This window comes from Prinia subflava, chromosome 2, assembly GCF_021018805.1.
Source record: "Prinia subflava isolate CZ2003 ecotype Zambia chromosome 2, Cam_Psub_1.2, whole genome shotgun sequence".
Taxonomy (NCBI): Eukaryota; Metazoa; Chordata; class Aves; order Passeriformes; family Cisticolidae; genus Prinia; species Prinia subflava.
In genome coordinates this window covers 53,378,087-53,406,033 of record NC_086248.1, presented here as the reverse complement: position 1 = coordinate 53,406,033, position 27,947 = coordinate 53,378,087, and the positions used below count along the sequence as shown (strand labels likewise).

General features: G+C 39.8%; 1 protein-coding gene across 2 annotated transcripts in view; it reads left to right on the top strand.

The window, feature by feature from the left end:
• The window catches only part of KIAA0408 (KIAA0408 ortholog), a 28,279-nt gene extending 9,406 nt beyond the window's left edge, over window positions 1-18,873 (top strand). Inside the window, exons 2-7 of one of the 2 annotated variants that reach the window (XR_010079270.1) lie at window positions 2,196-2,392; window positions 5,103-5,444; window positions 5,790-5,869; window positions 7,066-8,440; window positions 10,246-10,475; window positions 11,382-18,873. Coding sequence is in view for 1 of the 2 variants with exons in the window: in XM_063389954.1 (XP_063246024.1) it covers window positions 2,196-2,392; window positions 5,103-5,444; window positions 5,790-5,869; window positions 7,066-8,440; window positions 10,246-10,416 (2,165 nt within the window). In the remaining variant the exon portion in view is untranslated. Of the gene's footprint in view, window positions 1-2,195; window positions 2,393-5,102; window positions 5,445-5,789; window positions 5,870-7,065; window positions 8,441-10,245 lie in introns of both variants that reach the window. The other variant, XM_063389954.1, reaches the window with a different exon arrangement.
• Window positions 18,874-27,947: the final 9,074 nt, after the last annotated feature.

The window sequence follows — 27,947 nt, the reverse complement described above, 5'->3', positions numbered from 1 at the left end:
TGAATGCCAACAGGGCAATTGTAGTTTCCAGCACTAAGGAAACACCAGAGGCCTTTTCAATGCGGTATTCATGCTTGAAAAGAGGAGTACTAAATAGGAGTACTAAAGGAATATTATATCTATTCTTATGTGTGTAAAAACAAAAATGCTACACAGTATTGACCTTTCTAGTAATATGTGACCAACTAAAGCATGGTTATTATTACTAATAGTGCCCTAGCAAAATCACCATTTCTGCAAGTTGTTCACAGATTATGTCTGGCTGTCTTGTTCATGAATGTACAGCATTTACACATGGGGGGTTTTAATTTTTTTTTCTGACATGTATTTGTATAAGGATTATAGTGGAGCAGAGTGTTGACTTTTGTTTATTTCTCAGAGGTGTCCTAAAAGGTTATAAAGACATAAATGTAACCAAAAGAAAAAAATCAAATGACGGTGCTAAAGCTTGAAACCTTTGAATTAGCAAAGTGAGAAAGTACTACAGTATTCTTAAAGTTCATGAGTGATAGGTGTTTAGATTGCAATAGATCTTAAGTGTAATATAATTTTTTTGCAAGTTGTTTTTGGTCAATGCTTACTGGAGTCTGGCACAAAGCTGAATCACTGGCGTGGAGAGGTGCAGTCTCTGTAGCCTGGCTGCATTCCCTAAGAGGCCGTGAGCAAACCAGTACTTGGCTTCTCTTTTGATGAGAATCCTGTGCTGTCTTTCAGCAGCTCCTAGTTTCAAGGAGTTTTATGGTTTTGTGAAATTGCTCTTCATAATGTTTTTTGGCAGGGGAAAGAAGGGTTTGAAATCTGGCACATCCCTGGGGTAAACTGTTCTGCAAGCCCTGAATTAGGGCTGGGTCCCTGACAGCTTGGGAGATCCTGTGGGGGGAATTCATATGACCCAAAGACCTAGAGTAACCTGCTGGGTTTCATCTGAGCTCTTCTGCTGACTTGTACATGAAAGAAGCTGACTCCAAGTTTGGCATCCTCCTCCCAGCCAGCTGAAATAAAGCAGACATTGGTAAATAGTGATTACATGGTAACCACAGCTAAATTAACAAGACTTGCCAGTAACATATGGGATGGGGAAGAATTTTGCTCAGGAATGAATTTTTACTATATCATAGAAAATGTGGGCAGTAAAATCAGCAGTTCCAGTGAACTGACAATCAGTGATCATCACTCAGGGAAATGAACAAATTACAGAAAGGTAAACCGGGCTTACTCCTAGTTAACTCTGATAATTCAATTGCCTACCTATTTGATTTCTGGCAGGAGAAGAAAGCAATGCAGAGGCATTTTATTACTAGAGCTAATTTCCATGACCACCTAGGTAACACAACAACTGGCTTTGAGAGCTGAAGTTAACAAACTCAAGTATCAACATCCGCGTACCAGGCATTGTATCACAGGAGCCATCATAACTGAATGAACTAGATTGGAGTTAGTGCTGTTGGAGAATATTTTCTAGTTTTCCCTATGCTGGTCCTGAAACTAACATTTATAGATTTAGATTTTTAATTCCAAAATTCTTGAACCCTTTCTGGTGACTTTCTATCCCTTCTATATAAATGATTTATACTGTAAATCTGTTTGTATCTGTCATTAGCTTTCCTGTTCTGTCTTTCTTCATGAATTCCAAAACATTCATGCAGCCATGAGAGTTCCCTGAGTACATCAAGTTTGCAGTCTTCAATTGCCAAAAGAATGTACCAGTCCTTGTCGTGCTCTTTGCACATGTGCAAGGAGTGCGTGAGCAAACATGATACTTTTACATTGGCAGTTGTCTTTTGAACAAATACAAAAATAGCTTTCACCCTCAAGGGCAGATATTGCAGGATCCCAAGGTCCTGAAGTGCCTTCCAATATTATACAGACTCAAATTCACTGGAAACACATTTATAGTGAAGACTAATGGCAAAGATGCAAAGTGATCACGGTACAGAGCCTGATGTGGCAGATGTTACAGAATTCTGTGTTGCTTAATGTGTTCTTTTCCAGACTGGGCATCTCTGCCTTCGGCTTTGTGTCTTATAATGCTTAGTTCATCCATATTTGTGTCACACTCCAGACAAATATCAAGCAATCATATAATACTGTCTCCAGCAAGTTCATTTCAGTTATTAATTTTGGGAATTTACTTGGTTGCCTTTGTTCCCTGAAAGCCAGAATAAAACATAAGACTTATTCTCATAAACTTCCAGGAAACATTCAGGGAAGAAAGAAAAACAGCAGAGCCATCTTCGCTCTTGCACAGACTTTAGCCATGGACCTGCGTGAACAACTGGAGAATACCGAGAGGAACTGGAATAAAGAAAAAATGGAGTTGCTGGAGAGATTTGACAATGAAAGGAAAGAATGGGAATGTCAATGGAAGGTCATGCAGAAGAAAATAGAGGAGGTACTTTTAAACAAAAATCTGAGCACTACCATTTCCACTTGGGATGAAATGACATGGAGTCACTTCGATTTTTTTTCTCTATTTTATCCTATTTCTTACGTGTCACTGGAAGTTTCTAACAGCTGGTAGGATGAAAATCCTGGGATTAAGCAATATTTGCAATTGCTCATTTAATAGTCATGAACCCAAGGTAGGAAGTGAAATATGGCTTTGTGAGCTGTGAGATTATTGGCTGTACACACTCCTGACAATTCAACTGGGCGTGAGCCATGCTGCCTATATTACACATGCTATTTTCAAGTAAATACTGAACAATACAGGAAATTAGGAAAATGCATATTTAATAACCAAAAAATTAGGTATAATTTTCATAATTATCCGGCAAAAAGCCTTTAGATGGCACAGGCCTGCTGGGGCAAATGGTAATATTAAAAATTATATATATATGAAATACTGCATGATACAGAATTATTCTGGCTAGAACCTGTTCCTTTTATGGATGACTCTTGGGAGAGAAAACAGGTACAGTAAATAGCATGAAAATTCTGAAACCACTGGTGTTTACACATAGCAGCAAACAGTCTCTGCTACTTGCATTGCATCTCCTTCCATAAATAGTCACAGCAATTATTTATTATTCTTTTATCCCCAAATTGTCCCTGCAGCCAAACCCTCTGACACTCTCTAATGCATTAACTGAGTTTGCTTGGCAGCCAATAGAGGCAAGTTTTTTCATTAGTGAGCTTTCCACATTTTTCATCTAATATACATGTGGAGTAGCTTTGCTTGCTCTCTGCCAGCACTGTCCTGTGGCTGAGCAACAGGAATGTATGGCAGAGATTGCTCATATGAAACTGAGAAGGAAAATGGTCAGAGCCAAAGGAATTGCAGCCATACACTGCCCATTAAACCAGCCTGCTGCAGAACTCCATAATGTCAGCTCTTTCATATTTTACCTGTGATTCTTGTGAACTTGGGTATGATGGTCTTTGCCACATTTTGTCTTTTGTGTTAGAACTTTTCTGTGCAGTCTTCCCTAATTTCACTGCCAAGCTGAGAATGCTCCAAAAGTTAGTAATGTGATCTATATATGTAGTTGAATTTCATTTTCTTAGTTATAAGAGCTGATTTGGAATGACAGTAATGAAAAGGTATTCTGGCTATTAGTAGACCAAACAATGTCAGCAATGACTGTTTTCATCATATTCTTTATTAGCACAGAGATTAGGAAAGCATGACAGAGACCGAAAAAGTGATAAAGAATGGAATGGGGCTGAGGGGAAGAGAATGCAGCAATTTGCTGGCTACTGCAGGGCCAAACAAAACTACAGGTCCAAGGTTATTGGAATCCTAAGGTCCCCTCTTAAGCTGCGACTATAGCTGCTGCTGATTTCAGATGCCTGACATTTCTTCTGCACAAGCCACATGGCTGGAGAAAAGGAGAGATAGATATCTTTTAAATGCCATTATCTGTAGAAGGATTTCCTCAATAAAACTAGTGCTCACTTCTCAGCATGTATTTTAATTTGGCAGTTTTCTCTAGCCACCAAACCAACTTAATTCCAGGAAAACTTGTGGAGTTTAGGAGGTTGTATTATGGGGTAGTATCCTTCCTTCTTACTGCTATGCTGAATCCATATGAGGCTGTTATTTCTTGGAAATGGCAAAGTTCAGCCCTCAGTTTCCATGAGCAGCTGGGCTTTGGGAGTGAAATCTGAAAACCCAGGATGAGGTCAAGTGTTAAGTCTCTGAACGTGAGAATACTTCTAATCCACAGCATTACCCATGAAATGGCCACATGTTCTGCATGTTGTTATTCTTTTCCACTGTCCTTCCAAGAGCTGTTGTGATGGCCTTGTGCACTGTGAGAGGGCAGGCAGATGGCTCTTCAGAGGTGCCTGTGTGCTTTCTTCGTGAGAGCAAGCTAAGAATTAATGTTTATAAAGAGCTGTGGGATTCTTGGCACTGGAAATTGTACTGTAAGCAGAAGAGATTTTTATGATGTTGCCATTTTTTTCTAATTTATAATGTACCATGGTTCCTAGTTTGAATGTGCTGTGTGACCAGAATTAACACCTTTTCATTTACTAATGAAGCCACTGGATCTCAGCAGACAGTATGAAAGAAGTGGGTGACAGCATATTGCCAATAATACCATTCTGCAGTACTGATTTATCACTCCAGTCACAGGGAAGAATTCCACTTGTCTGAGAACTGAGAGTCTGCTCTAGTGCAGATGGCACTGTATTTGATGAGGATTAGCTTCCTCTCCTTCAAATAATATACTTTAATAGGCTGTAACATAGCCAGAACACTCTTTTCTCTGTCACATTCCCCCACATTCCCTATCCATCAGAACACAATTGTGTCCACCACATAGTGTGCTGATATTAGTTGGAGAACAACCCTGCAGCTTTCGGCTCAAGGCAGGGCCAGTTATCTCGTGAGATCTCTTCCAGTCCCAACCAGGGGTGGAAGCCATACATCAAAACTATAGCAGAGAGTTTGAGAATGGTAACAGCCTTATCCTGTGGCAATCATGGTGTTTGGATTATCACACCAGGTGACTCAGCACTTTCCTACTAACACATGTAGAAATTTCTAATCAGTGTTACTGAGTGCAGCATCATTCAAAACAGAAGTATGGGGGCTTTGCCATAAAGTTTGTTACAATACCATGATTTAATACAAGATTCTATTGTCTTTTCAGCTTTACCAGGAGGTAAAACTTAGAAGGGAGAGCAATATGACCATCCATGATGGCAAGGCCATTCAGAGCAAGATGCTGCAGCTGTCCATGCATTCCCCTACTTCACAAGAGAATGACACAGTGGAGCTGAACCATCAACACAGTGTGGCAAATGACAGAATGGAGAAAGGGAGTCTGCTCGGTAGAACAGGACACGAGTGGAAGGAACCCAGAGACAAGGGCAGAAACAATTCTCTGTTAGTGGACAATCTGGCCTTTGAGAACCACGAGGAACCTGAAGACAGCCTCACGATTAACACTTCTGAGCAAAATAGCAGGAATTATTTTGGTGATCTCAATGTAGTAAGTAAAGTATGAGCATGTTTCAGTTACAAGGGGGAGGAAGACACTGAGGACTTTGGCCTGCCAGATTAAGCTATAGAACTGATCTTCCTGATTTTAGCTTTCCACAAGTCACTGTCTCTACTTGCTCCTAGGTTTGCTATCAGTGAGTGTCTTCTAACTGTTTAAATGTGTAAACAGCATGCTCTTTACCTCTGTTCATAAGGTGGGGGCATTTTTGTATCTTTTCTCATACTACTTCCCTCTGCTGTGAATCTTAAACACAAATGACCACAAGTTTCAAATTAATTCTGGAGATATCATTTTAAATGTATATATTAAAGGACTGTTTTTATATTTATAAAGGCTCTTAAAGAACTTGCCAGAGTCAGTGAAGAGTTATGCAGCTATCAAGAGGAAATTCGAAAGAAGTCCAATCACAGAAGGTAAAAACATGTTTGGATTTCTTATATCATAGGAAGGAAATGAAGAATGCTCCTTATGCTTTTCACTTTGAAGGCAGGTTTGCTATTGGATTTATTAGTAGTTGGGCAGTTCCTACCCTCCTAGTGTTTCAGTGCTCAGCATAAAATATTCAGCTGAAATGTGATACCAAGGTACGTTTTACTAGCAAAATGGATTTTATATATAGAACCTACAAATTCACATTAGTAATTATATGAGATGAAATTGTATTTTTTTTAATGGCTGTACAGAGGATTGGGAAAGTGAACAGATATTTCTGTCTGCTCTGGCCCCATTTCCATATAGTTTTATACAACACTGTATGGGTTTGTCAGGCTGGGAAATTCTCACTGGAAGCCCAAATCTGGCCTTAAGCATGGGAATGTGTCAGGAACTGATGATCCAAGAGTAGAAAGAAAACAAGAGAGGGGATAGGACCACCATACATTTGTACTAATGGAAAGATGGCAAGTCAGACCCTGAAAAGTATGGCAGGTGAACATTCCATCATCTGTTAAAAATTTAGTGTTCATTATCTTCTCTAGCAAGCTAAACACCAGACTGCCTCTTGAGTTGTGCAGAAATTCTCAGGTAAAACTGAACCTTTTCAGATGCTCCCAAAGATCAGAGGGATTTCTCACACTCCATCATGTGATCAGTTGAATGTCTGTCACTAATTCATTATTTTAGCTGGGTTACTGTTTGTATCTTCAGAGCAAATGGATTCATAGCTGATGCATAGCTTCTAAAGGTGTTTTTTATCAGATATCAAAAGAAAGATCTCATGTGTAAGGTTATGAAACTTAAACAAGGGATACACTGTGTCCTCCAGCTTTCTTTATTCAGTTCATTATCAGGTAGACTCCTTCATAGAAGTCATTAGAAAAAGATCCTGCTGTACTTACTGAAGCATAGGTAAGAAAGTCATCTGAAAAACTCAGAAGAAAAATTTTAGTGGTAAAGGAAAGGAATACAAATTCCTTTTGTTGATCTTTCCTCAATTTTTTCGTGTGTCTTTCGATTATGCTGGGTGTATCAGCTGCAGCAAAACTGCTCCTAAACTTTTTAAAGTAACCATTGTTAACACACCTGCTCCTGGGGAGAAATAATCCATGCTGAGGTCCTCTGGAATGTTCCCTATTCCTCATCCCTAAAACACCTCTTCTGTTATTTCCAGAATGAAGTCACTTCCTTTCCTGGGGGAATTTGAGGAAACCCAAAACACAGTTATTCTGCCTGAGATGAACCATGTGTCCAGCAATGAATCACAGACGTCAGCTGCTTTTGAAACAGAGGAACATAATAATAGGAAAAATCTGATGAGCTCCACCAAAGCTTTGAAGGACATTTCTTATGGTAGTCTTACTGGTGACATAGGAACAGATTTCAGACCTTGGCAAAAGAAAGAAGCTCCACCAGTTCCTCCACGGAGCACTTCTCGGCACCTAACAAACTCCCTTTCTGCAGTTGTACAGCTTTCAGAAGCACCTGTAAGAGATCCAGGCATCAAAAGCAATTGCAAGGCTCAGGATTGTTGGAATGGGGGAAAACTGAGGAATCCTTTACCTATAAACAAAAATAACTCTACAGTAGCCTGTGCAAATGAAGGGCAGGCTGTGAAAGTCCCTGTGATGGTAACTGCTGCAATACCTGTAACCAAAAATGAGTGCAATGTTCCAACAAGTTTCTGCCACAACACATGGGCATATGATATGGGCAAGCTTGGAAAAGACAATAAAAATGAGCCTTCCCCACTGTCAGCCCAAAAGAGTTGTTCAGATGGAAATATGGCCCAAAGCAACAAGATGCATCAGAAACAAAACACCAAGTCTCACAGCAGCCCTTTTTACAGTAATCACTTTTATGCCCCTGTTGCCTTGCACAATGATCTTTTGGATGACACCAGGTACAATTTGGGAAAGACCCAAAGAAATGAAATGCTAGCAGCAAAGATTGATGAGTTTAATCGGACTGTATTTCACACAGATAAATGTAACAATGCTCTGCAGGAAAATCAGGTGCCTCAAGCAGCATCAGAAGATCACAAGCCCTGTGGTCCACTGTGTGACTCTGCTACTAGCAAGGCAGAAACTGTAAATGCGTCATGTGTTTCAAATCCCAAGCTCTCTGCAGCAAAGGAGCAAGAAATTAACAACTCCAGCAAAGCGGTCAGGACAGCAGGGCAACAAAAACACATGAATGGAGTTCCAAATACTAGTGGTTATAGGCACATGTTTCACGAGCATGACTGGAGACCAAGTAATTTATCCGGTCGCCCGCGTTCAGCTGACTCAAGGTCGAACTATGGTGTTGTTGAAAAGCTTTTGAAAACCTATGAAAAATCAACAGCGACTTCTTCATGTAATACAAAATGCTGCAAAGATAAGTGGACACAGGCAAATTCTGAATTCACCAATGGGGGTTGCGAGACACTGAGTCAGTATTTAGAAATGCTCCAGATTGAGCAAGAAAAGCAAGACTTTCCAAGGAGTTCAGCCAGGCATACTGGGCAGCAACTCAAGCAAGGAAAAGAGAGACAGAAGTTACCAGAGGTAAGGTTCACAAGAATGACACAAACAAAACAATTCCATTTCATAACAAGCCTCAGACTCTAAAATGGGGCAGACTAACATTCTATTGTAAATAATTATGTAAAAATAGATACTTTAGGCCAGGATCTGGATGAATCAGGAGCATTTCCTCTGCAGATTATAGAGTTGTGGGAGGGCAGGAGCATGTAAGTAAGAATGAGCAGTGAGGACATGTGCCAGATTCTTTTCCCTGCTGGTGTTCTGTAAAGCTAGTTTTTTACTGCAGTGCAGTTATGCTAAGATTGAGCTAGTGAGAACTTCAACCAGGTTTTAACACCCTCTCTCCTTCCTTTAGCTGATATGTTATGTCATAAGACTTCCATAGGGTTCAAGCTGACTTGGCTGTGCCCCAAACCCTAGAGGTCTTAGATAACATTCTTCAGTATCCAGGCTGCTGCTTGGTTCAGGATTTCCTTGAAACTACCTATGACAAGGCATATTGTGGCTCCATAGAAGTTTCGAGTAATAAACTAACCTTCTCTTTACTCATGTCTCAATTCCAACTTCTCCTATATAGTCAAGCATAGGCTCACAGAAACAGAAGAGCATGGCATGACTAATTAATTTGTATTTGGCTGAAGTTTAGTTTCAGAAGTTTAGAAATACTGCCTCTGCCAACATTCTTTCTCAATGGAAAGACAAACAGATGATTTGGAAAACACTCTGTAAGTTGCAGGTTCTGTAAAAGTCCACAAAGAACACAAAGAGATATGCCTCTTGGAATCTCAAAAAAGATAAGGCAGGTGTATTTTGAGCTGGGAAACTTAAATGGGTTCAGGCTGTCAGCTGGTATGCCTTAAACTGTCACAAATTCACAGACTTCAGTGGAGCAATATGGATTTAAGCAGCTGAGAATCTGACCATGCAGATTTTCTTCTGCATGTCTTTCTGACAGCCTTGCTGTGATGCAATGTCTTGCTTAACAGGCACATCTTTGCTTCAGCACAGAAAGAAAAAAAGCCATGAAGCTTCTGATTTCTTTTTCATCCAATAAACTTTTGACAAGCAACAAATTTTCATCAATTAGTATGGAGGAAAGGCTCATGTTTTATATTGTCTTTTCTATCTATAGAAATTAAGTGTAAAATACTACCTGACCAGGAGTTACCATTTTAGGTGCAGCAGAATTAAAGACGATGTAAAGAACTACACGTGGCTTGAGGCACTGGTTTTATTTTCATTATTTGCAGTTTGCATCAATGTAGCTATGATCAAAATCTGTTGAGTTTCCTCTGCCTCTATGGCTCTGCTGGTAGACATGATACAGTATTAACATATAACTATTCTGAATTAGTTACCAAGTTAAACAGCTTCGCACTCAACTAATGGAAACAGAGTTTCCTGAAATTGGATCTATCAAAAATACCTGAGAAGTATGTAGATTCTACTCCAGTAATATCAGATGGTATTCTGAGTTCTACACTTGGAATATTTTACAACATTCATTGGCAAAAAAACCTTCCAGAAACTAAAAGATAAGAGGAAATGTCAATTTTGTTTTGCATTATCATTTTATATGTTTTCTTGTGTCTGACACTTGTCTTCATATATTTTAAACCACAGCGATGTGGTTTAAAATATACACAATGATGTGAGAATCCCTGTACATAGAAATAGCTGTTCTTTTGCATTCTGTGCATTGCTGCGCTCCTTTTAATAGCTTCCAGCCACCTGTTCTGAGGTCACCGCAAATGTCTTCCTGCATTCCCGCTGCATTCCACAAAAGCCGTAACTTGTTAAAGCAAGGACTTGCCTTTGTGTTCTAGATATGTGTGCCAGCTAAATGTTCAAGTGAGAAGGGTTTCTCCCGTCCCGCTCGGCCAGCGAATCGACGCCTGCCTTCCCGATGGGCATCCAGGTCCCCATCAGCACCGCCCGCTGTGAGAAGAACAGTGTACAGCTCTGTCTCCTTCCGGTCAGAGACTTCAGTGGTGTGAACCCAGAGCTGGGTTGGATGGTGTTGTGAAAGCTCCATGCCTCACTAGAACTGTGTTTGGTATGTGTCATAGCAGCCAGTTCCACACTGTTGTGTTTTGTCCAAGAGTGACCCCCACCACACGCTGGACAAAGCGTTCTGAACCTTAGGTCGTCATCACCATGGTCTTCAGTGTTTTTATTGAGATGAAATAGAGATATCCCCGGTTTTCTCTGGGTCTTTTTTTTTTTTTTTTTTTTTTTAATAGTTCACAAAAAGTTTCTTTTGAATGGCATCTTTCTTAATTTGCCAATTTTGAGTTGAAACAATGTATAGTTCTGTATATTCTGACTCTTCTGCAAACAGCAGAACGTAAAGCTGTATGCATGATCATGTGTTTGTAGGTGCATGTGTTGGACTAGGAGGTATACAGGCCTGTATTTAGAAGAGACAAACAGTGCTAGTGTTGACATTGAAATTACAACCTATATGACTACATATATATATACTCCGTGTTTATTTTAAAAAGTTTGAAATATACAGTCCTGATGACATTTATATTTTGTATATCTTTTACATAGGTTCACAGGTGTAGTATTTAAAGTAAAAAACTAAATATGCATTTTCTGTGACTGATCGCAGTGATAATGCCTTGCACAATATGTATCTGAAGCAGACTAGCGTGACTGATTTGTCAGTCATGCTTCATGGCATCCTTGCTCAGTTTCCTAACCCTAATGCTAAGTCGAAATTCCCAAACATATTTTTTCTGAATTAAAATATTATATGATTTGTAATACATTAGCCTTTTTCAGCATCAGAGACATTTCTAAAATGTTCCAAACCCTTTACAAAGCTTAAATGTGCCATTATATATATAGCATACTGTAAACACTTTGGTCGATTCAGCTACTGTAACATACAATTTATGAAGGGAAGAAAAGAGTTGTATATGCTCAATTCTGTAAAACTTATTTTTCCTTCTAGCATTATACTTTGAGGTTTGGAAAAGTCAGATAACAATGGACTTGTTTACTTTCACTCAAGGCCGGAGAACAAGCACCGTTGTTCCCAGTGCTGCAGCCACACTTCTTTTTTACTCTTCTCCTGACTAGAGTGCCTGAGCCACTTGCAAATTCCCTGCTCCTGGACTGACTCGTGGCAGTCAGTTATGAAGTTTACTTGCACTCTGGCAACAATCTGCATCTAGTAGGGAAATATTGCATCGAGATATGATCACAATGGTGCCCGAAATGCTGGCACATGGCGTCGCAACTCTGGTGTTGCCATCACTTGACTTGCTCTTATTTGCCATCTGAATGACATGCACAGAGCCTGGCTTGTTGCTTCTCACAGCGTGAAACAAATATGGATGCTGCCCAGGCTCTGAACTTTCAGAAAGACGGTGTCCTTCATCCTGGAAATATTGCACCTTTTGTTAGGCTGTTGCTGGGTATGCAGTGCAGTAATGATGATAAATGTTACCTTTAAACAGCATGTCTAGGTCAAAAGGAGTAAAGAGGCACTTCTTCAACATCAGCCTGATCTTGTCTGGCAACTTTTCTTCTTCCTCTGGAGAAACATAGTGTGTTCAAAGGAATTTCAAAAATCATCCCGGGATCCTTTAATGTGCACATCGTCTTATGTGAATGTAAAAAGGATTTCAGAGAGAGTAAAGGCTTTTGTCCTAGTGAATTGTATATGTGGCAAAATAGGGAAAATTTAATGTGCTCAATTTGGTAGTGATCTGTTATTCTACTCCAGTCATGTTGAGAGTTCATACCTTTTTCCTTCCTTTAAGGACCTTATTCTTCTTTCCTCTGCACAACTTTGATTTTAAAGAGAGAGAAAACAGGAGGCCATGTGTTGTGAGCAATAGCCTGTATGGTAGTATTGGTACACAGTTCAGGCTTGCTGATATTGGACTGAGCAGACATTAGAGCCATATATCCCAGTTTTCCTGCCGTTGTGGCTGTCTGCTTGGCAAAAAATACACTCAGAATAATTTGCTCTATTTAGACTTCTAGTCCTTTCTAGGTCTGTCCCTATACATGAAGACAATACATGAAGTCTTCAAGGAAATCAACAATTCATCAAAATTTACTCAGACATTATTGAAAAATTGCTGCTGGAAAAGATACAAGGACAGAAAATCTTGAATAAAATTCATACCGTTTGGATAGAGGCAAAAATCTGTGTGCTCAAGTGAAAAATCAAGTGTGACTGTTTGCCCTAATTTAGAGATTGCACTCCATTAGCTTCCTCAGAACTAGAAAAATTAGACATGATTCGTGCTAAACTTGGAACATGGCTTAATATTCTATCTAACTATGGAAATTAGCAAACCAAAATACCTTGCAAATTGACCTTTTAAATGCCTAAATAGCTGACCAGGTTTGAATGCCTAATGAGGAAAGGGTAATATGAAAGAATTGTAAAAAAATGTGGTTCTTAACTTCAGTCACTGTTGACTGCAAAAACATGTTTTAAAAAAAATTACCTATGTGGTGAAGTTAAGCAGTTTTGTTCTGCAAAATTGTGATGTACTTTTGTTTGAAGTATGTAACTACAAAAGCATTTCCCTTGATTCGTCAGTGAAGGTGTTTCTTTAATTCCCTTCAGTTACTTTGGTTGCCTTTGACAGAGACCACATTGTTGAATCACAGAGAAAGGATCAAATATCAACAACATTCCCCGATGTATGTAAGTTAAATGAACAGAAGGTTTTTGGAATAAACTAATAGGTCAAGGATGAGTTCATTTTGTCAAGATTTTCTGTGTCCGTCTAATTTCAGGCATCGGTTCTGATGCTTAAAAGTATCAAAACTGGTGATTTTGGTCTGCAGATGGCTAGTTGGAAAGCCTAACTTTAGAAAATTGCTCCTGTCACTGTTTCAATATTCTCTTCAACTGCACTTGTAAGAGGGCCAGTGGACTGTGGTGATTTTTCTAGTTCCCATAACTGTGGTTATTGAACCACAGTAAAGCTTTATTCACTTATTTGCTGTAGGGGAAAAAGCTCCATTGGGCTTTCAGGTTCCCCTGTGTTGTTTCTGACAAGGAAATCTACACATATACACACGCTTGTGCAGGAAATACAAATGATCTCAGCATAACTTGACCTTTCTATTAATCCTAGTGTCACCTATGGAAACAGTGTGTTTTGTAAGCCTGTTTCTAAAACAGGTTTTAATAATTTTACTGCTCCATACCCTGTCTGAAGTTTTAATGCAGATATATGTTCTTCTTACTTGCAGCTCTGAATTAGTACCTCTTTATTGCATTGCATTATTGCATGTTTATGGGTCTTAGTAACTCCCTGAGACACAGAGCCAGCTGCCCATTGAAATGGGGAAGTCACCAGGAATCAGATCTGTTACATTGTTGACAGAAAGCATCATTCTCCCTCACACCAGGACATGGAGCCATAATCTTGCCAGACTGTTTTATGGAGGAGTGTGGCAGGATAGATGCATACAGAGACGAATCACTTAGATCTTACTTGTATATGTGACAGAGTTTCTGGAGGATAGTAAATTGGCCTGACTCAGACCCTCTGCTGGAGGCAGAAGGAGTAGACGAAAACATTCCCTTCAAAATTTCTGCGTATGGTTTCTCAAACTCAGAGTACACTTCCATTGGGTATTTTGTCTTTACAATGTGACAGACTTATGTATTTTTAAAATGTTGCTGAAGGAAAGAACTTTGTTTTCCAGCAACACAATTGTCCTTCACTAGGAAAGGATTTGCAATCAGTGTAACAGAATTTTCCAGAGCATTCAGAAGACCAATTTATTTCTCCGGTTGTCTATTTAAAAATTTGGGGTTTTAAATAGGGATTTTATATCCAAATGTCTTCAACAGCATTTTAGCAAAGATCTACAGCAATCCAGAAGGTAGGCCCAAGAACTTACACAATTCTCACAATGCTGCTATGCAAAGAATTTATTTGGCTTTGAGATCTGTAACATACAGCTCTAGCCATTATACTGCTGATATTCTCAGTAATGGTATTCTCATTTGTAATGGTGTCTGTAGTCATGTACATGCTCTTTAAACTGGGAGGTGCTCTAAATGCTCTAAATCAAAGCCCCTTGTTGACTCTGGCCTTCCCACCCCTCTTTGATTTGCAGTGTGTACTTTTATGTGGTTTATTGCTGTTGGTCTGTGTGTATGTGCCATACCATAGGACTTTCTATCTGTACTGCAGCCAAAATATTTTTTGGACAGGGTGTTTTAAAAAGTGCTGATATTACTATTGTCATTCCCAAATATATTAGATCTTGATCTGTTGTTTTGAATCACCGAAAATGCACCTTCTTCATCCACTCTTAATGGCATACATTATACAAAACTTGTGCTTTTGATTTTTGAAATGAGAGTTCATCTGCTTTTGCACTTTGGTTCTACCCCTTTCCCTTGGACCTCTTCTGTTGACAAAGTCCTTGTATCAGTAGAGATGTGTTTCTGATGTGTCCAGTTGATCCAGTTGCTGTGTGGCTGTGGCAGCTCATACCTAAGGGTGCCTTGCTAACTGTTGCTCTAAATAGAATTGTATCCAGAATTTCCATGAGAAAAGAGAGACTGAACTGTCAACATGATCAAAGTGAATATGTTGTTAATGCCTTTTCTCTAGTACCTGCTGTCAGCGATGTTTCTGTTAAAGGGTCTGGAATTTGTTTCCTCCTAGTGGTGCATGTTTGTGTGTATGTATGGCCAAGATTCACTGAAAGATGACACTGTAGAGGACTCCATACATGTTATATTTTAAAATCAGATTATCTAGTGTGTGAGCCCAAAATATACTGGTCTATGGCATGAGATAATTTTTCCTTTTACTATGGAGTAGAAGCAATCCCAAAATGAATGTGGGAAGAGAGCAGGCCCTCCACAGATATGTCTAAGGTATGTAATACAAGTAAGCAAGCTATGCTGGCTGATATTACTAGGTGAGTTAAATTCCTTGACTAGTCAGCACATTAAAGCCAGAGATTCTTTAATATTAGATCTCAGTGGATGCATAGACTTCTACTAAGCTGCTAATGTGTCACAAGGATTGTAATGCTGTGGAGTCTGACTTTGATTGCCCCTCCACATGGAGGGAGGCCACTGCCTGTGGCAGATGTGCCTGCATAATCTTTTGCCAGTGCCCCTCAGATTCCCCTAAATGAGTTTACTGCAGCTAGAATAATTTCTAAATCATATTCACAGTAGGAAAGGACTGTCATTAAAGAAAATTGCACTCATAATTGAACTCTGCAAACACGACACTGCCAGCTGGCATGGTGACACAGAAAATCATACTGAATTTTACTTCTGTATCAAGAGATATCTGCAGCAGGCCAACTCTTCTGGTACCATATGTAATGTAGAGGTGCTTGAGATGTTGTTGGAAGAACATCACAACCAGATATGTGTGTACATATGGCATGCTTGTTTCTTTGCAGGATCTTTCTAGTTTCCACAAAGATACTCTGATGGTTTAGGGAGTTGGGGATTTTTTTTTTTCCAAGTTCAGCTGAAGAAACCTGACCTACCCATGCTGTTGCTGGTAAGAAGACTCATAGGATTTCTTCTGAAGCCAAAATATCTACTCAGAGAAGTAGCTGGCTACCAAAGGGGTAAGATGGTGAGATGTAAGTTGAAAAAGCCAGTTCACAAACTGGCTCATACACTCTTACATCTTTGGGTACACACACACTCATGCACATCTTAGGAACTTTTCTTCCAGGAAGTCCCACAGTGCCTAGTGCAGCTGTTTTTTGATGTAAGACACTACTTACTGCATATATGAGCACCACAGTCAGACACATAGTACATACAGAAAAATGATGTCTAATATTGTATGTAAACAGACTCCTCCCAAAGAATGGTACTGAAATCTTTACATAAAAATAGCATGTGACTTAATGGGATCCAGCAGTTTCTGAAAGCCCAAGTTCATATAAGTAAATGCAATCAAATCTTTTAATGAAAGAAGTGTGCTTATGCATGTCATCTTTTCCTTAAAAAATTATAGGCCTACCTTGCAGCTTTGATCATGATTTTGCCTCTTGTACTGTGGGGGAAACAAAGAAAGAAAGGAAGTGAAAATAGAGATAATAAGAAAAATCCTCAAGCTTAGTATTGAAAACTACCTGTACTCGTCTCCCTGTACATGGATGAGACTCTGACAGTTTAAGTTTAATGGTATTTTCCATGCAAAGAGCTTCTATTTCTCCTCTCTCTATGGTTATACTCCTTCCTTCCCTCTCCTTCCATCAGAAGGGGACCATTCAACCACCTAAGGAGAAGAGAAATAAGCCTGCTAAAAATAGCTCTATGGAGGCTTCTTTTCACTTTCCAGCTTCCCTTCCACAGCCTTCTAGACCTGCAAAACACATGATGTTTCTACAGATCAAATGAGAGAAAACAGAGAAAGATAGCTTTTGTTATCTTTCTGCAACAGGCACTGCATAGAGCAGTTTGGGCCTGAATAATTTCATGGGCCTTTTTTTCTACTGTAATGTGGAAAATACTTTTTCCTTTTCTGTGCAGGAGTCTGTACTCCTTTCAACCACCTTTTGGATGGATTTCTGCAATTTTAATTCATTTTACAGCAAAATTTCACAGCAGTTGGGACAGAAAGTGAAGAATTCCTGATTTACTATTAGAAGTTGGCCAAAAGCTGAACTAGATTTACAAAGGGCCAAGACAAATTTAAAACTGTTTAAAAATGTCTTCCCAAAGTGATCTGCAGTCAGCCCCCCTAGGTTTTTAGAAGTGAACTGTCTCTTTAAGCTTTCTCCTGTAGTGAGTGGAAAGTGGATGATGAAAGTAATTTGCAACATTCAGAAATGAAGATAACAGTGGTCTGGTGATTTAAGTTGCATTATGCTGCCTGCAAAGCCTCCTATAAGTTATGTGTTAGATATTCTGTTTCTCCTAGAATGCCATTTAGTGCCAGCCTGCATGTATTTTGGCTTAGACTGCTGTCTCATAGGCTGTATACATTTAGATATGTCTGGGAGAACCAGACTCATGTAATGCTGGAGCCATTACCTCGGTCATCATTTGAGAAACATTTGAGAAAATCAAAGCTCACTAATTCCGAGTGCCTGCTTTCCTTTTTTGTCTCTATACACGCAGATATGTACACATCACATGTATATATACACTAATTTTTTGTGGGGTTTTTTGTTTTTTTTTTTTGTTTGTTTGTTTGTTTTTGTTTTTGGTTTTGTTTTTGTTTTTTTTTGTTTGTTTGTTTTGGTTTTTTTTTGTTCCTTCTTGTTTTTGCACTGTATGGAAACAAGAGTGGGGTCTGTACATAATTACAGTCAGTCCTAGCTAAAATGGAACAAGCAAGGGTGTTATGCTCAATTTGGGATCCCAACCAAAATCCCAATGAGAGGAAGTGTTGAGACATTTTAGGGCAGGAAGTTGAACCAAGTAATTTATCATTTCTTTCAGCTAAAGTATTCCTAATCCTTTCTCATGCTATTTTGTTCAAACATTATAGGTTGTCATCTGTCTTTACAGGACCAGTATGAATATATATTTTTTTTCCCTACGTACATTGTCCTGTGATTTGAAGAAAGACAAGCTGTAGATAAAGTGATGCCTTAAGCTTTAGCTTTCATGTTTTCCAGATTCTGTACTGCATTGGTATATAACTCTGAACTTCATATAAAGTGTTTGCAAGTTCTTTTCACAGTGTAGTTAGACAAAACAATCATTTTCCAGCCTGAGAACCATTACAGCTTCAGGCTCAAAAAGTACAAAAATAGCAAATTGAGGAGATGATGAGACTTCATAACCTGAAGCTGTAATTGGACAATTAACCCTAATATGCAAATGGACCAAAACTTTATAAAAGGGTGAAAACTCATGACCCAATGTCCATCTTGGGTGTAGCCTAGGCTGGGCTCTTGTACTGCCCAAGGTGTATCCTTTGAAGGGCTTTTAATAAATACCTATTTTATTTCTTTAACACTGTCTAGCCTCTGTTCTAGGTAGCCTCTCAAGGCATCAAAAGGACATTGATTAACAGTGAAGATTTCCCCAATTCAGGAAGATTGGATTCAGTTCATTCATTTGGCACACAGGGGTCAAATGTATCAGGAATTTATCAAAATCAGAGAGGAACTGAGTCTTCAAATTCAAACTTTTGGTTTAGTTTGATTGCTGTTTGAACCTCCCTAAAATCTAAAATCAAATATCAGATTAATCTGCCAGTCCTGATGCCTCCCACAGAAATTGAAATGTGAAAAATTTGGCTGTCATTGAAACGACTGAAGAGAGAAACTTCAAATTATACATGCATTTGTAAGTATTAGCAGTGTACAAAGACTGTAGTGAATCTCACAGCACTTCACGTGGGCTCAAAATTTCCTGCTAATATTTCACATCGGTGATCACTAGCCTGTAAGAACAACTGTGTAAAAGCCATTAATCCACAGTGGAAACTACAACAAAAACCACCAAAAAATCACCAAAACCAAAACCAGAACAAAATCAAGAAAAACCTTACAGAAAAAAAGCTACATGTGAGAAATCTCTACTAAAACAAGATGCAGATACCACCAGCTTTGCTGCACAGGCTTCAACTCTGATGACTTATTGCAATAGGTGGGTATTAAAAAGGAGTGGTCTCTTTGCCCTGTACAGAGGAACATTAGATGAACTTCTCTATGTTCACAGCTGGATTCCCAGGTTTGCACTAACTTTCCTAAATGAGCAACAAGTGTCAGAGCTGAATTGAAATCAGCTCTCGTGCCATAAGTGGGAACTGGTGTTACTAGCTGTCATCTTTGCTCCAGGACTGCTTGCTGCTGCTACTAACCAAGAAAGGCAGGAGGAAGAAGGGTCTGCTTGACACCCGCAGCAAGTTTAGGGTTGTTTGAGACTGAAACTCACCATGCTACTTGTCCTAAGTACCGTAAAGGGCCCAAGAGCTGACTTCTCTTTCTGAAACAGAGTGCACACCCACTCACTGCTGACTAAAACTGTTTTCCATGACAGTGATATTACCCACCACTGACTTTCCATATTACAAGAGAGGCCAGCTGCCACAGGTCCAGAGTAGGGAAATGCCACTCTTGGTTTTCTTGTTTCTTTGGCAGAGACACAGACAATTTGGTTTTCATCACACACACTGCTTTTGTTTTTAAGTTGGATCTAGAGAAGGGGATATTCACCATCTCCATCACTTCAGACAGACTTTGATCTGAAAAATTCTTTAATGCTGTCACACAAGAAGTGCTTCTGACCACTACGTTTTGTTTGGAAGTAGAATAAAAGATTGTGATCTAGCTAAGTAATAAATTTGGAGGTTGGGAACACCACCTTTCTTTTAGCAAGTAGCTTACAATGTGAGAGCATGCTAGATATGAGATGTTAGAGCATTGCACTGTTTTAGGATTTTCTGCAGTCCTGTGGAGCAAGCATTAACAATCCTGGTTTTGAAGTGCAGGAAAATGAAGCAGAAAAAGGAATGGCAGGGAACTCTTGGCTTTCTGGGGGTAAGTGGGAGAAAGGAATTGAAGCAGAAGATTGGAGCAGACACAACTGTAGCAATATAAGATGTGCTGTGCTCTTTTATACTTCCCTTTGGGGAGGGAAAGGGTGAAACTTGCACCTACCTTACAGGCCAAACACTGACTGATGTCAACCCAGGAAGGGAGAACCCAGCTAATTTTACATTGAATTGGGGGAGTAACTTCTGTGGTTTATTCCAAAAGCTCACCTGGGAAAGTGGATGCCTTCTGCAGTGGCAAAGGAGGCAACTGGTGAGAGGTGACCTCTGCTGCTGAGCCAGAACAATTGTGCTTGTTGTGATGGCTCACTGGAGCTCACAACATTGCTCCAGCCCAAAGATATTACTCCACCCCTAACATGCCTTTGTTGTGATGCAGAAGACTTTCTGTCCCCACTGCCCAGCAAAATTGGTCAAATCTGATAATGCACCAGCCTGGCCTGAAATATAAAGTGTTCCTGGGTGTGTTTGCAACAAGTTGGTTTGTTACAGTCAAAGGCAGAACAGCCAGCTGAGGTCAGAAATCCAGTGAGCTGTACCAGGCTGCCCAAGGGCAGCAGCCGGTCTTTGGCTCAGGTGCTGAGAAGATGAGACCTGCTGCCTGAGCTTTGTATCCTGCTTCTCCATGTGGGACCTCAGACTCTTAGGCCTCTCTCTCTTCTCTCCCCAACACGAAATATCAGGACTCCATTGTATTAACAGTAGATCTCATTGGAGACTGAGGGGGTACCTTTTGTTCTGCCTAGACTCAGTTCACAGGGAGTAATTTAGCAAGGAAAGAATTTTTTAGAGGTTTGGTCATTATCCTAAGTAATTGGATAACTCTGTCAAGCTTATCCTATGTTTCAAACTGTGTAGCAATTGGGCAAATAGTTGTAAAAATCTTTGCTTACAATCTTAAGAGTCTTTTTTCAAAATGGATATATGCTGTCCTGAGGCACCTCCTTGTACATATATGTCTGGTCTTATAACTGCATGTTACTGTAAGTTTTCTGGATTAATCCAGAGAAGAAAAACAGTGTCAAGATGGATTATGGGACTGTGACTCTGAGGACCTGTTGTATTTTTTTTTTGATCTGCCAGGACCTGCCTTAGCTGATCTTGCTCAAACCACTGGGTGAGAGTCTCAAATAAGGACCTGGGGCTTGCTCATTTCTGCTGGTGTGAGTTGAGGCACTTGCATGGTTCTGTGGGCCTCAGCTTGTGTTCCTCTTGTGCAAAACAATGGTTATAACAATGTTTTCTTTGGCTGACTGTTCTTTTTAGGTTATGTTAGTCACTCTGCAGACATAGCAGAGAGACAACAGGAACTTTTTTTCGGCCCAGAAGGAATAGTTACAAATCCAAAATCCACTGAGATCATCAGAAGTCCTTTCGATCTTGGATCATGTCCTGTGTGTTTAAGATCAAACTTTTAGCTGGCATTTCCAATCACTACATTTGTGAGAGACGAGCCATGAAAGAAGGACCTTAACAGAGGAAAAGAGAATTCTTTTCTTTGATTAACAAATATCACCCAATTACACATTGGCAAAATTTCCTGAGTGTTAGTTGTAGTTCTGGGAAAAAGGAGAGTGTCCCAAAAGTCAGCTGTGACAGTGCATGAAAGGAACTGCACTTGCACTGTCATGAAAAGAACTCACTATCAATCTAGTGGATAGTTATTAAAATGTTGGTGAATTTACCATGTAAGGCATATTGGATTCCAAGCTGGACTGGACTGTGATTGTCAATATGATTTAACAGATTCCATGCATCAGGTTCCAAATCTGCAACACTTTATTCTCCTGCCCCTGATTAAGGTCTTGGATCTGTACAACTCTCACATTTAATTGCACTGCTCTTGGTTAAGAACACATCTTTAATCAAGTGCTGGGCAGCCCCTGTTAGCACAATCAGATGTTCTAATGAAAGAAAGGAATTGTAGGTGTTGCCAGCAGAGCTCACACAGAGAATGCTAAAAAGGCAGGCAAGCAGAGGCCTGGAAAAGTTTCTGTCTCTTCTCTTTAATCACCCCTCCCCTTTCCTGCTGACATTTTCTGACTCAGTAGAAGCTGCCAAATCACAGATGGTTGTGGGGCCTTTGTGAATCAGAATAAAACAAGGAAGCTAGTATTTGGGAGAGATTGGAACAGAAACAAATAAGACTGACCTGATTATTTGAGCATGGTCAGACGTAATGCCGAACTGCATCTTCTGATATTTGCTGTGGGATTTATATATCAGTATATACTGCAGGATACAGTCAAAAAGTGCCGCATCCCTTTTGTGTCTCCTCTGCTGTGAATCTAGTAGGTGTTTTTGTGCTCTGAACTTCCTGACTTCTGAATTTTGCTGTACTGGTTATATCAAACACAGTTAAGAGTGGGCAGCAATACCAAATCAAATAATATTTGCTTCTATAGACATAAACATAGATATTTTGTTGCCAATATTTTTAATTGCTAGGCAACCAATATTCCATTTTGATAAAGCTGTGCTATTGCACACTGGGACCTGTAGTTTCAGCACTGTAGCAGTGTATGGAAGTAAAACAATGACACATTGGTGACAATAGTCATTCTTAGATTCACTCTGAGGCCACTTTTGCTACCCTGTCTGATGCTTTCTCAGTGAAGGCCCATGTTAGAGAAAAAGCATGTGTTTAATCACTGGAATTTAAGGAATAGAGGCAGAAGAGAAGAACGCTGAGCTGCAGGCAAGAGTCATCAAGCACTGCATCTGCCCTCCTGACACTCTGGCATCTGACCAAACTCCTCCAGGAGTAGGGCTGCAGCTGCAGTACAAGCCTGGCTAGACCTTGGCAGCAGCCAGCAGCTTCATGCACTTTGTGGGAGGGAGAGGGAAAAAACAAAGGAAAACAACACAACCAAATAACAACAATAACCCCTAGGAGTAGGAACATGAGCTAATTCATTCTGGAGATAATGTTTCTCTGATTCTCAGTCACAGGAGTATGTATCTGCACACACTGATGGGTTGTCTCTTTCATATGTTTTATTTGGGCTGCAGTGACATTGTTCCCACTTTGTAGCTGGAGGGCAGAGGCACAGAGAGACTGATGTTTTAATGGCATTGAACCATGTAATTCCAGAGAATTTGTGTGGGATTCTGGTCTCCAAACCAAGTTACAGCATCTGCCCAGCTAGTGTCTTTCATCCCTCCCTGGTCAAACTGGGATTATATGGTAGAGAAGGAAATAGAACCTACACCTCTCACATCCTCCATTATAGCTGCATTCCCACCAAGACTGAGATTTGAGACCTGTGTATTTGTCCTGTTAATACTCTGGACACTGCTTTAAGCTGTAAATACACTTAACTTGCCTTTTTCCATTAAGGGGAGTCTGTTTTAATGGAAAAATGGTTTAGCTAAGCAAATGGTGAAAATATACATTTTTAACCTGTTTTTTTTTTCATTTAGGAAAAAAAAAAGGCAAGTTAAAAACTTCCTTTCAAGAAGCTTCCTTCCTTGTCTTCCTGATTAACTTCTGTCTGCATAATTTTATATGCTTTTAGTCTTGTTTCTTTTTATTCAATTTTTTTTCCCCAAGCGTTTTATATCCCAAACTTTTCAAGCATCCATTAAGGGGAATTTTGCTTTGCCTCTAGCTATGCTTTGGAATTGTCTCCAATACCATTCTGTTCTCTCAATATTTGATTAAAAATGTGTTTTGCATTAAGAAACTTTCCCTGAATTACGAAATGACACAGAGCATATTTCATACTGTTCTCCATCACCTTCTTTTTTTTTATTCTGACATAAATCAGCTCTTTTCATCACTGCTGCAGACTGGGCAGAGGGTTTTTTTGTGGTGCCCTATGCCAACATCAAGTTAATTCCTAACATGGATTACAAATACCCTGGAGCACATCCACACAACGAAGAGGAACTGGGGCACTCACTGACCTGAGCAATGGTGAGCCACTGAATGTCACTTTGCAGTTGTTTTTGAGTCACTTCAACACAGCTTAGTCATGGAACTAGCACCTGGGTCTCAGTGAGCCCTGCAGGTTCACGTGGTCCCTCTGAAATATCAGTTCCCAAGAAGCTCCAGACATTCACTTGCAGGCAGTGAAATTACCATGTTTATTTGTTACTTATGTGGTTAGAAAACACACATGCAAAAGAATAAACTTTCCTTTTAGAAACTTGTTATTTTGTTTTGCATAGCAGTGGGCAGCACATGTTAATGTGAGACCAAACCACAGACTAAATGACATGTCTCTTTCTGCAGACAAATTTAACTCGCATTGAACTCTGTGGGAGTTTTGCCAATGACTAGTGGAAATAGAAGCAGTTCCTCAGGGTCAAAAAAAGAGCACAACAATATCAGGAAAAAAATGGCTGAAAGCTGCTCTTGAAAAAGTCCTGCTCATAAGAAATTCACTGGCTGGACTTGCACATCTGCTCAGGAGCAGTCTCTGAACTGTTAGGAAATTAGTATGAAACAGTTTCATTAAGGTTGCCACCTTCCTTGTTTAGCAAAATACAACCCTCTCTCCCTTTAAATTAATTAAAGATAATTAAAGAATGCAAATGCACTACACTGAATCCTATTGCTTAGATCTTTATCCTGTTTAGTGCTCCTGATCCCTGGATTTATTTGAGAAGTGTTTAAGTGGATAAGTTTGTTTCAGGAAGTGAACTCTTGTCTTAGACTACCAGAATGTATTTCCTATTCTGCCAAGGCAGACTTCCAAAAAAGGTGCCCTGAAAAGTGGATAGATGAAATAAAGTAGGAGGGTAATCATTTGCAGGGTAATTGTTTAAAAGCATCAAAATACTAAGAAACATGTATTTTAGTGTAAGAAACACAAATGTATTTGTGTACTTTTTGGAGGCATCAGGGGAGATTTGGACTGCATTGTGTCAGACACAGACAAACACAGTGATTATCCTTTGTATGCATAGAATTATTATAATCAAAATAAGTGTAACTACTGAATCTGCAAATGCTCCAGTGCAATTTATCATGCCAAGAGGCATCCTACACCTTGCCTACATTCATGTAACTGTTCAAATACTAAGAAACTTTTTACTGCAAAGTGAGATAAATCTTTCCTGTGAGCTCATAGGCTTACCAAGTTCAAGGTCAGCAGTGACTCATTTCTGCATGCCTAGATCATAGCAGAGGTACTAACTATGGTCTGGTATTGGAAGTATCAGGTCTGACCACCTCCTAACATTGCATGTTTACAGACTTACCCTGGTGATGGTATTTACACAGCAGTGGTCATTCTGTCTCTGTGGGCCTCAGTTTGGCCTGTGGAACCAGATAGCTTTGTCAGAAATGGAGGGCAAGGATGTGACCAACTGACCACAACAGTCCAGTACATCTGATGATGTGTAAAATGTTACATCCCCAAAGCAGTGAGCAAGCAGTGATTTGGTAATGTGAATTCACATTTTGTGTCAGAATAACCACTGGACAATCCAGGTACAACTGTAACTTGGTACCTGGTGCTTGCTTGGGCACTTGAGCAATACAAAGACATTACAAAAGGGAAAGACGTGCAACTTTTATCAAAACGTACGTCCCTATAATGCACATTTTCTCTGGAAATCAGGCTCCAGACATTAGCAACTTCCCAGGACACTGTCAGAGTCCAAAATATCAACAGCCAAGAGGCATAGACAAGAGCAGGCCAACCTCACCTTTCTCAAAGACAAAGCTATATTGGGATCCAGCTTGACAATAATGTACTAATGGGTAATTCCAGGTCCTGGCTTCTGATGTCTGTAACTCACTGAGAGCATTGTGTTTCCTCTCACCAAAGAATAGTTGTGTCCAAGAGATAAATTACTTGAGTTTATCTCTGGAGCTACCTTATATTTTGGTTTTGACTGCTACCTATTACTCTCACTGAACCTCAGTCTATCTCTCATCATGTTTCTCTGTCATCTAAAAAAAAAAAAAAAGCAAGGAAGCACAAGCAAGTTTCTTAAAATTTTCACTTTTTTGAGACAAAAGGAATATCATATTATTGCTGTAGGCAACCTCCACATTGATGTGAATGCTCCCCTGGAACATCAAAGGTACTCTGCCTCTTGACTTTCCACCTTTCAAGAAGTCATCCTCACTGTCAGGCTGTCAGAAAGCATTAGGTGCTCTGGAGAGACCAGGGATGTAAATGTCACTTGAAAAATAGATGCATCAAATTATAATAATTATCATTGTACTTTCCATATTGCAGCATATAATTGAAGGTTTTTTGGTTTTTGGTTTTTTAAAAAAAACATTAATTATGTTATTATATCTGTTAGGAAACAGATATAAAACATCTTTTCTGAGTGTTTTTTATTTCTGAAGAGGAAAAATGGCTTAAAGTTCAAAATATGTGCTTCTCCCTAGTCCCGTTCTCATAAGTACACAGTATTTGGATTTTATTTCTTCGTGTTCTGAGTATCTGAGATCTGCTGATTGATTTTTGAAGATTTTCCTCAAGCTCATATAGACATAAGATCTCTGCCACAAGAGTGAATTGCTGGTTAATTGCCATGTGACCCACAAGACCTGTGTATCTCTAGCAGTCCTTTATGTACCAGTTGCTAGTCTTCCACAGCCATAAAGTAATCCAAAACAGCTCAGACCATGGAGAAAACAAAAAATGGACCCAAGGTCCACATTCAGACCTACCAATGCAGGGCTTAGGGAGTTTGGGTTATCCCCTCTCTGCCATTCATCTACTGTGCAACTTTGGACAAGTCACTTTGACCAGTCATCTTTCTTTCTTCACTTTTATTCTCTTTCTCATTTACTTGAAGGATCTTATGTACTTGGTATCTCTATGCTGTCCCCATACAAAGAATTCATAAACTTGGGGCTTGCCTCCAGCTAGGATATGAACCTTTTTGTTCCTATGGCCTTAGAGACTCTTGTGAAGCACACCTACGGGTAAGTAGTGCAAGTTCAGTGAAGGGATTAAATATTAACTGCAGCAGGAGCAGTCAATTGTGCAGTGCCCGAGTGCAGAACACAATAGCCATCAGCCTCAAATATTTCTAAGTGAATCTGACTCCTAACTAAACCACTGCTGTGACTCACAGCTGTTATGCCATGTAAATACTTTTCTCAGAGACAATAAAATATAATTGGAGTCAGCTTGTTGTTATTGATTAGAACATAATATATTAGAGAGCACCCTTTTCCATGCACTCTATTTATAGGCCCTGCATCATGGAACAGTCATTACAGCTTTTCCATCCTCATTGCACAATCATGAACAAAGCATTGAACACGCATTCCAGTTAGCTCCCTAATTTGATCCTGTCAAAAGTGACAGGGGGTAAAGTCAGCCAGACAATATAATATTAAGTGTTTCTGTAAGAATCTAAGGAAGTAGAGTGAAATCCAAGGAAATAGGGGTGTGATTTAGCAAGGGATGATAGCTTTCTTTCTATGGGGTGTGCTACACGTTGAAGACGTGGTATGTATGTTTACACTGCCAAAAACTTTTACAGGGCAGATGGCACTATGTCAGTATTTTCTCCCTGCAAAAGTGGCTCTGTGCCCAGCTCTGCAGTTTTTCTTCTACTCCCTCCAGGAGTCTGCAGTCCCAGGAGAACCTTTCTCTTAAAGAGGATTGCAGTGGAAAGCAGGGCTTGTGTTCTGCCAGACCAAATTCACTTCAAACTGTAGTCCACTGAAAGAAGTGCAAGCTAGCAGGCACGTAAGCAGGAAAGCACCTCTAGGCTAATGCAGTGTGGCTGCATGCACAACTACAGAAAAACTACTGTGCTAGCTAAACAATCTTCCTACTCCTCCTCTGAGTGTCATGGAGGGTTCAACTTTGAGACTGCTGCCTTCAGAGCTGTTGCTGCAAGGTGATAATCGTGCAGGACCAGAGGAAGCCTCTGATCTAAAGTCTGCTTTCTACAGGGGCACAGAAAGTGACCATCTCAAGAATGAGGTTTACATAGGCAAAGACCAATGCTGTGACAGCATGATGTGTTCCCAGGAAAAATAGCAATTGTAGTGCTCTTGAACAAAATCCTTTGGTCTGAGGTTTGGAGTAACGTCCCACATCCCCAAG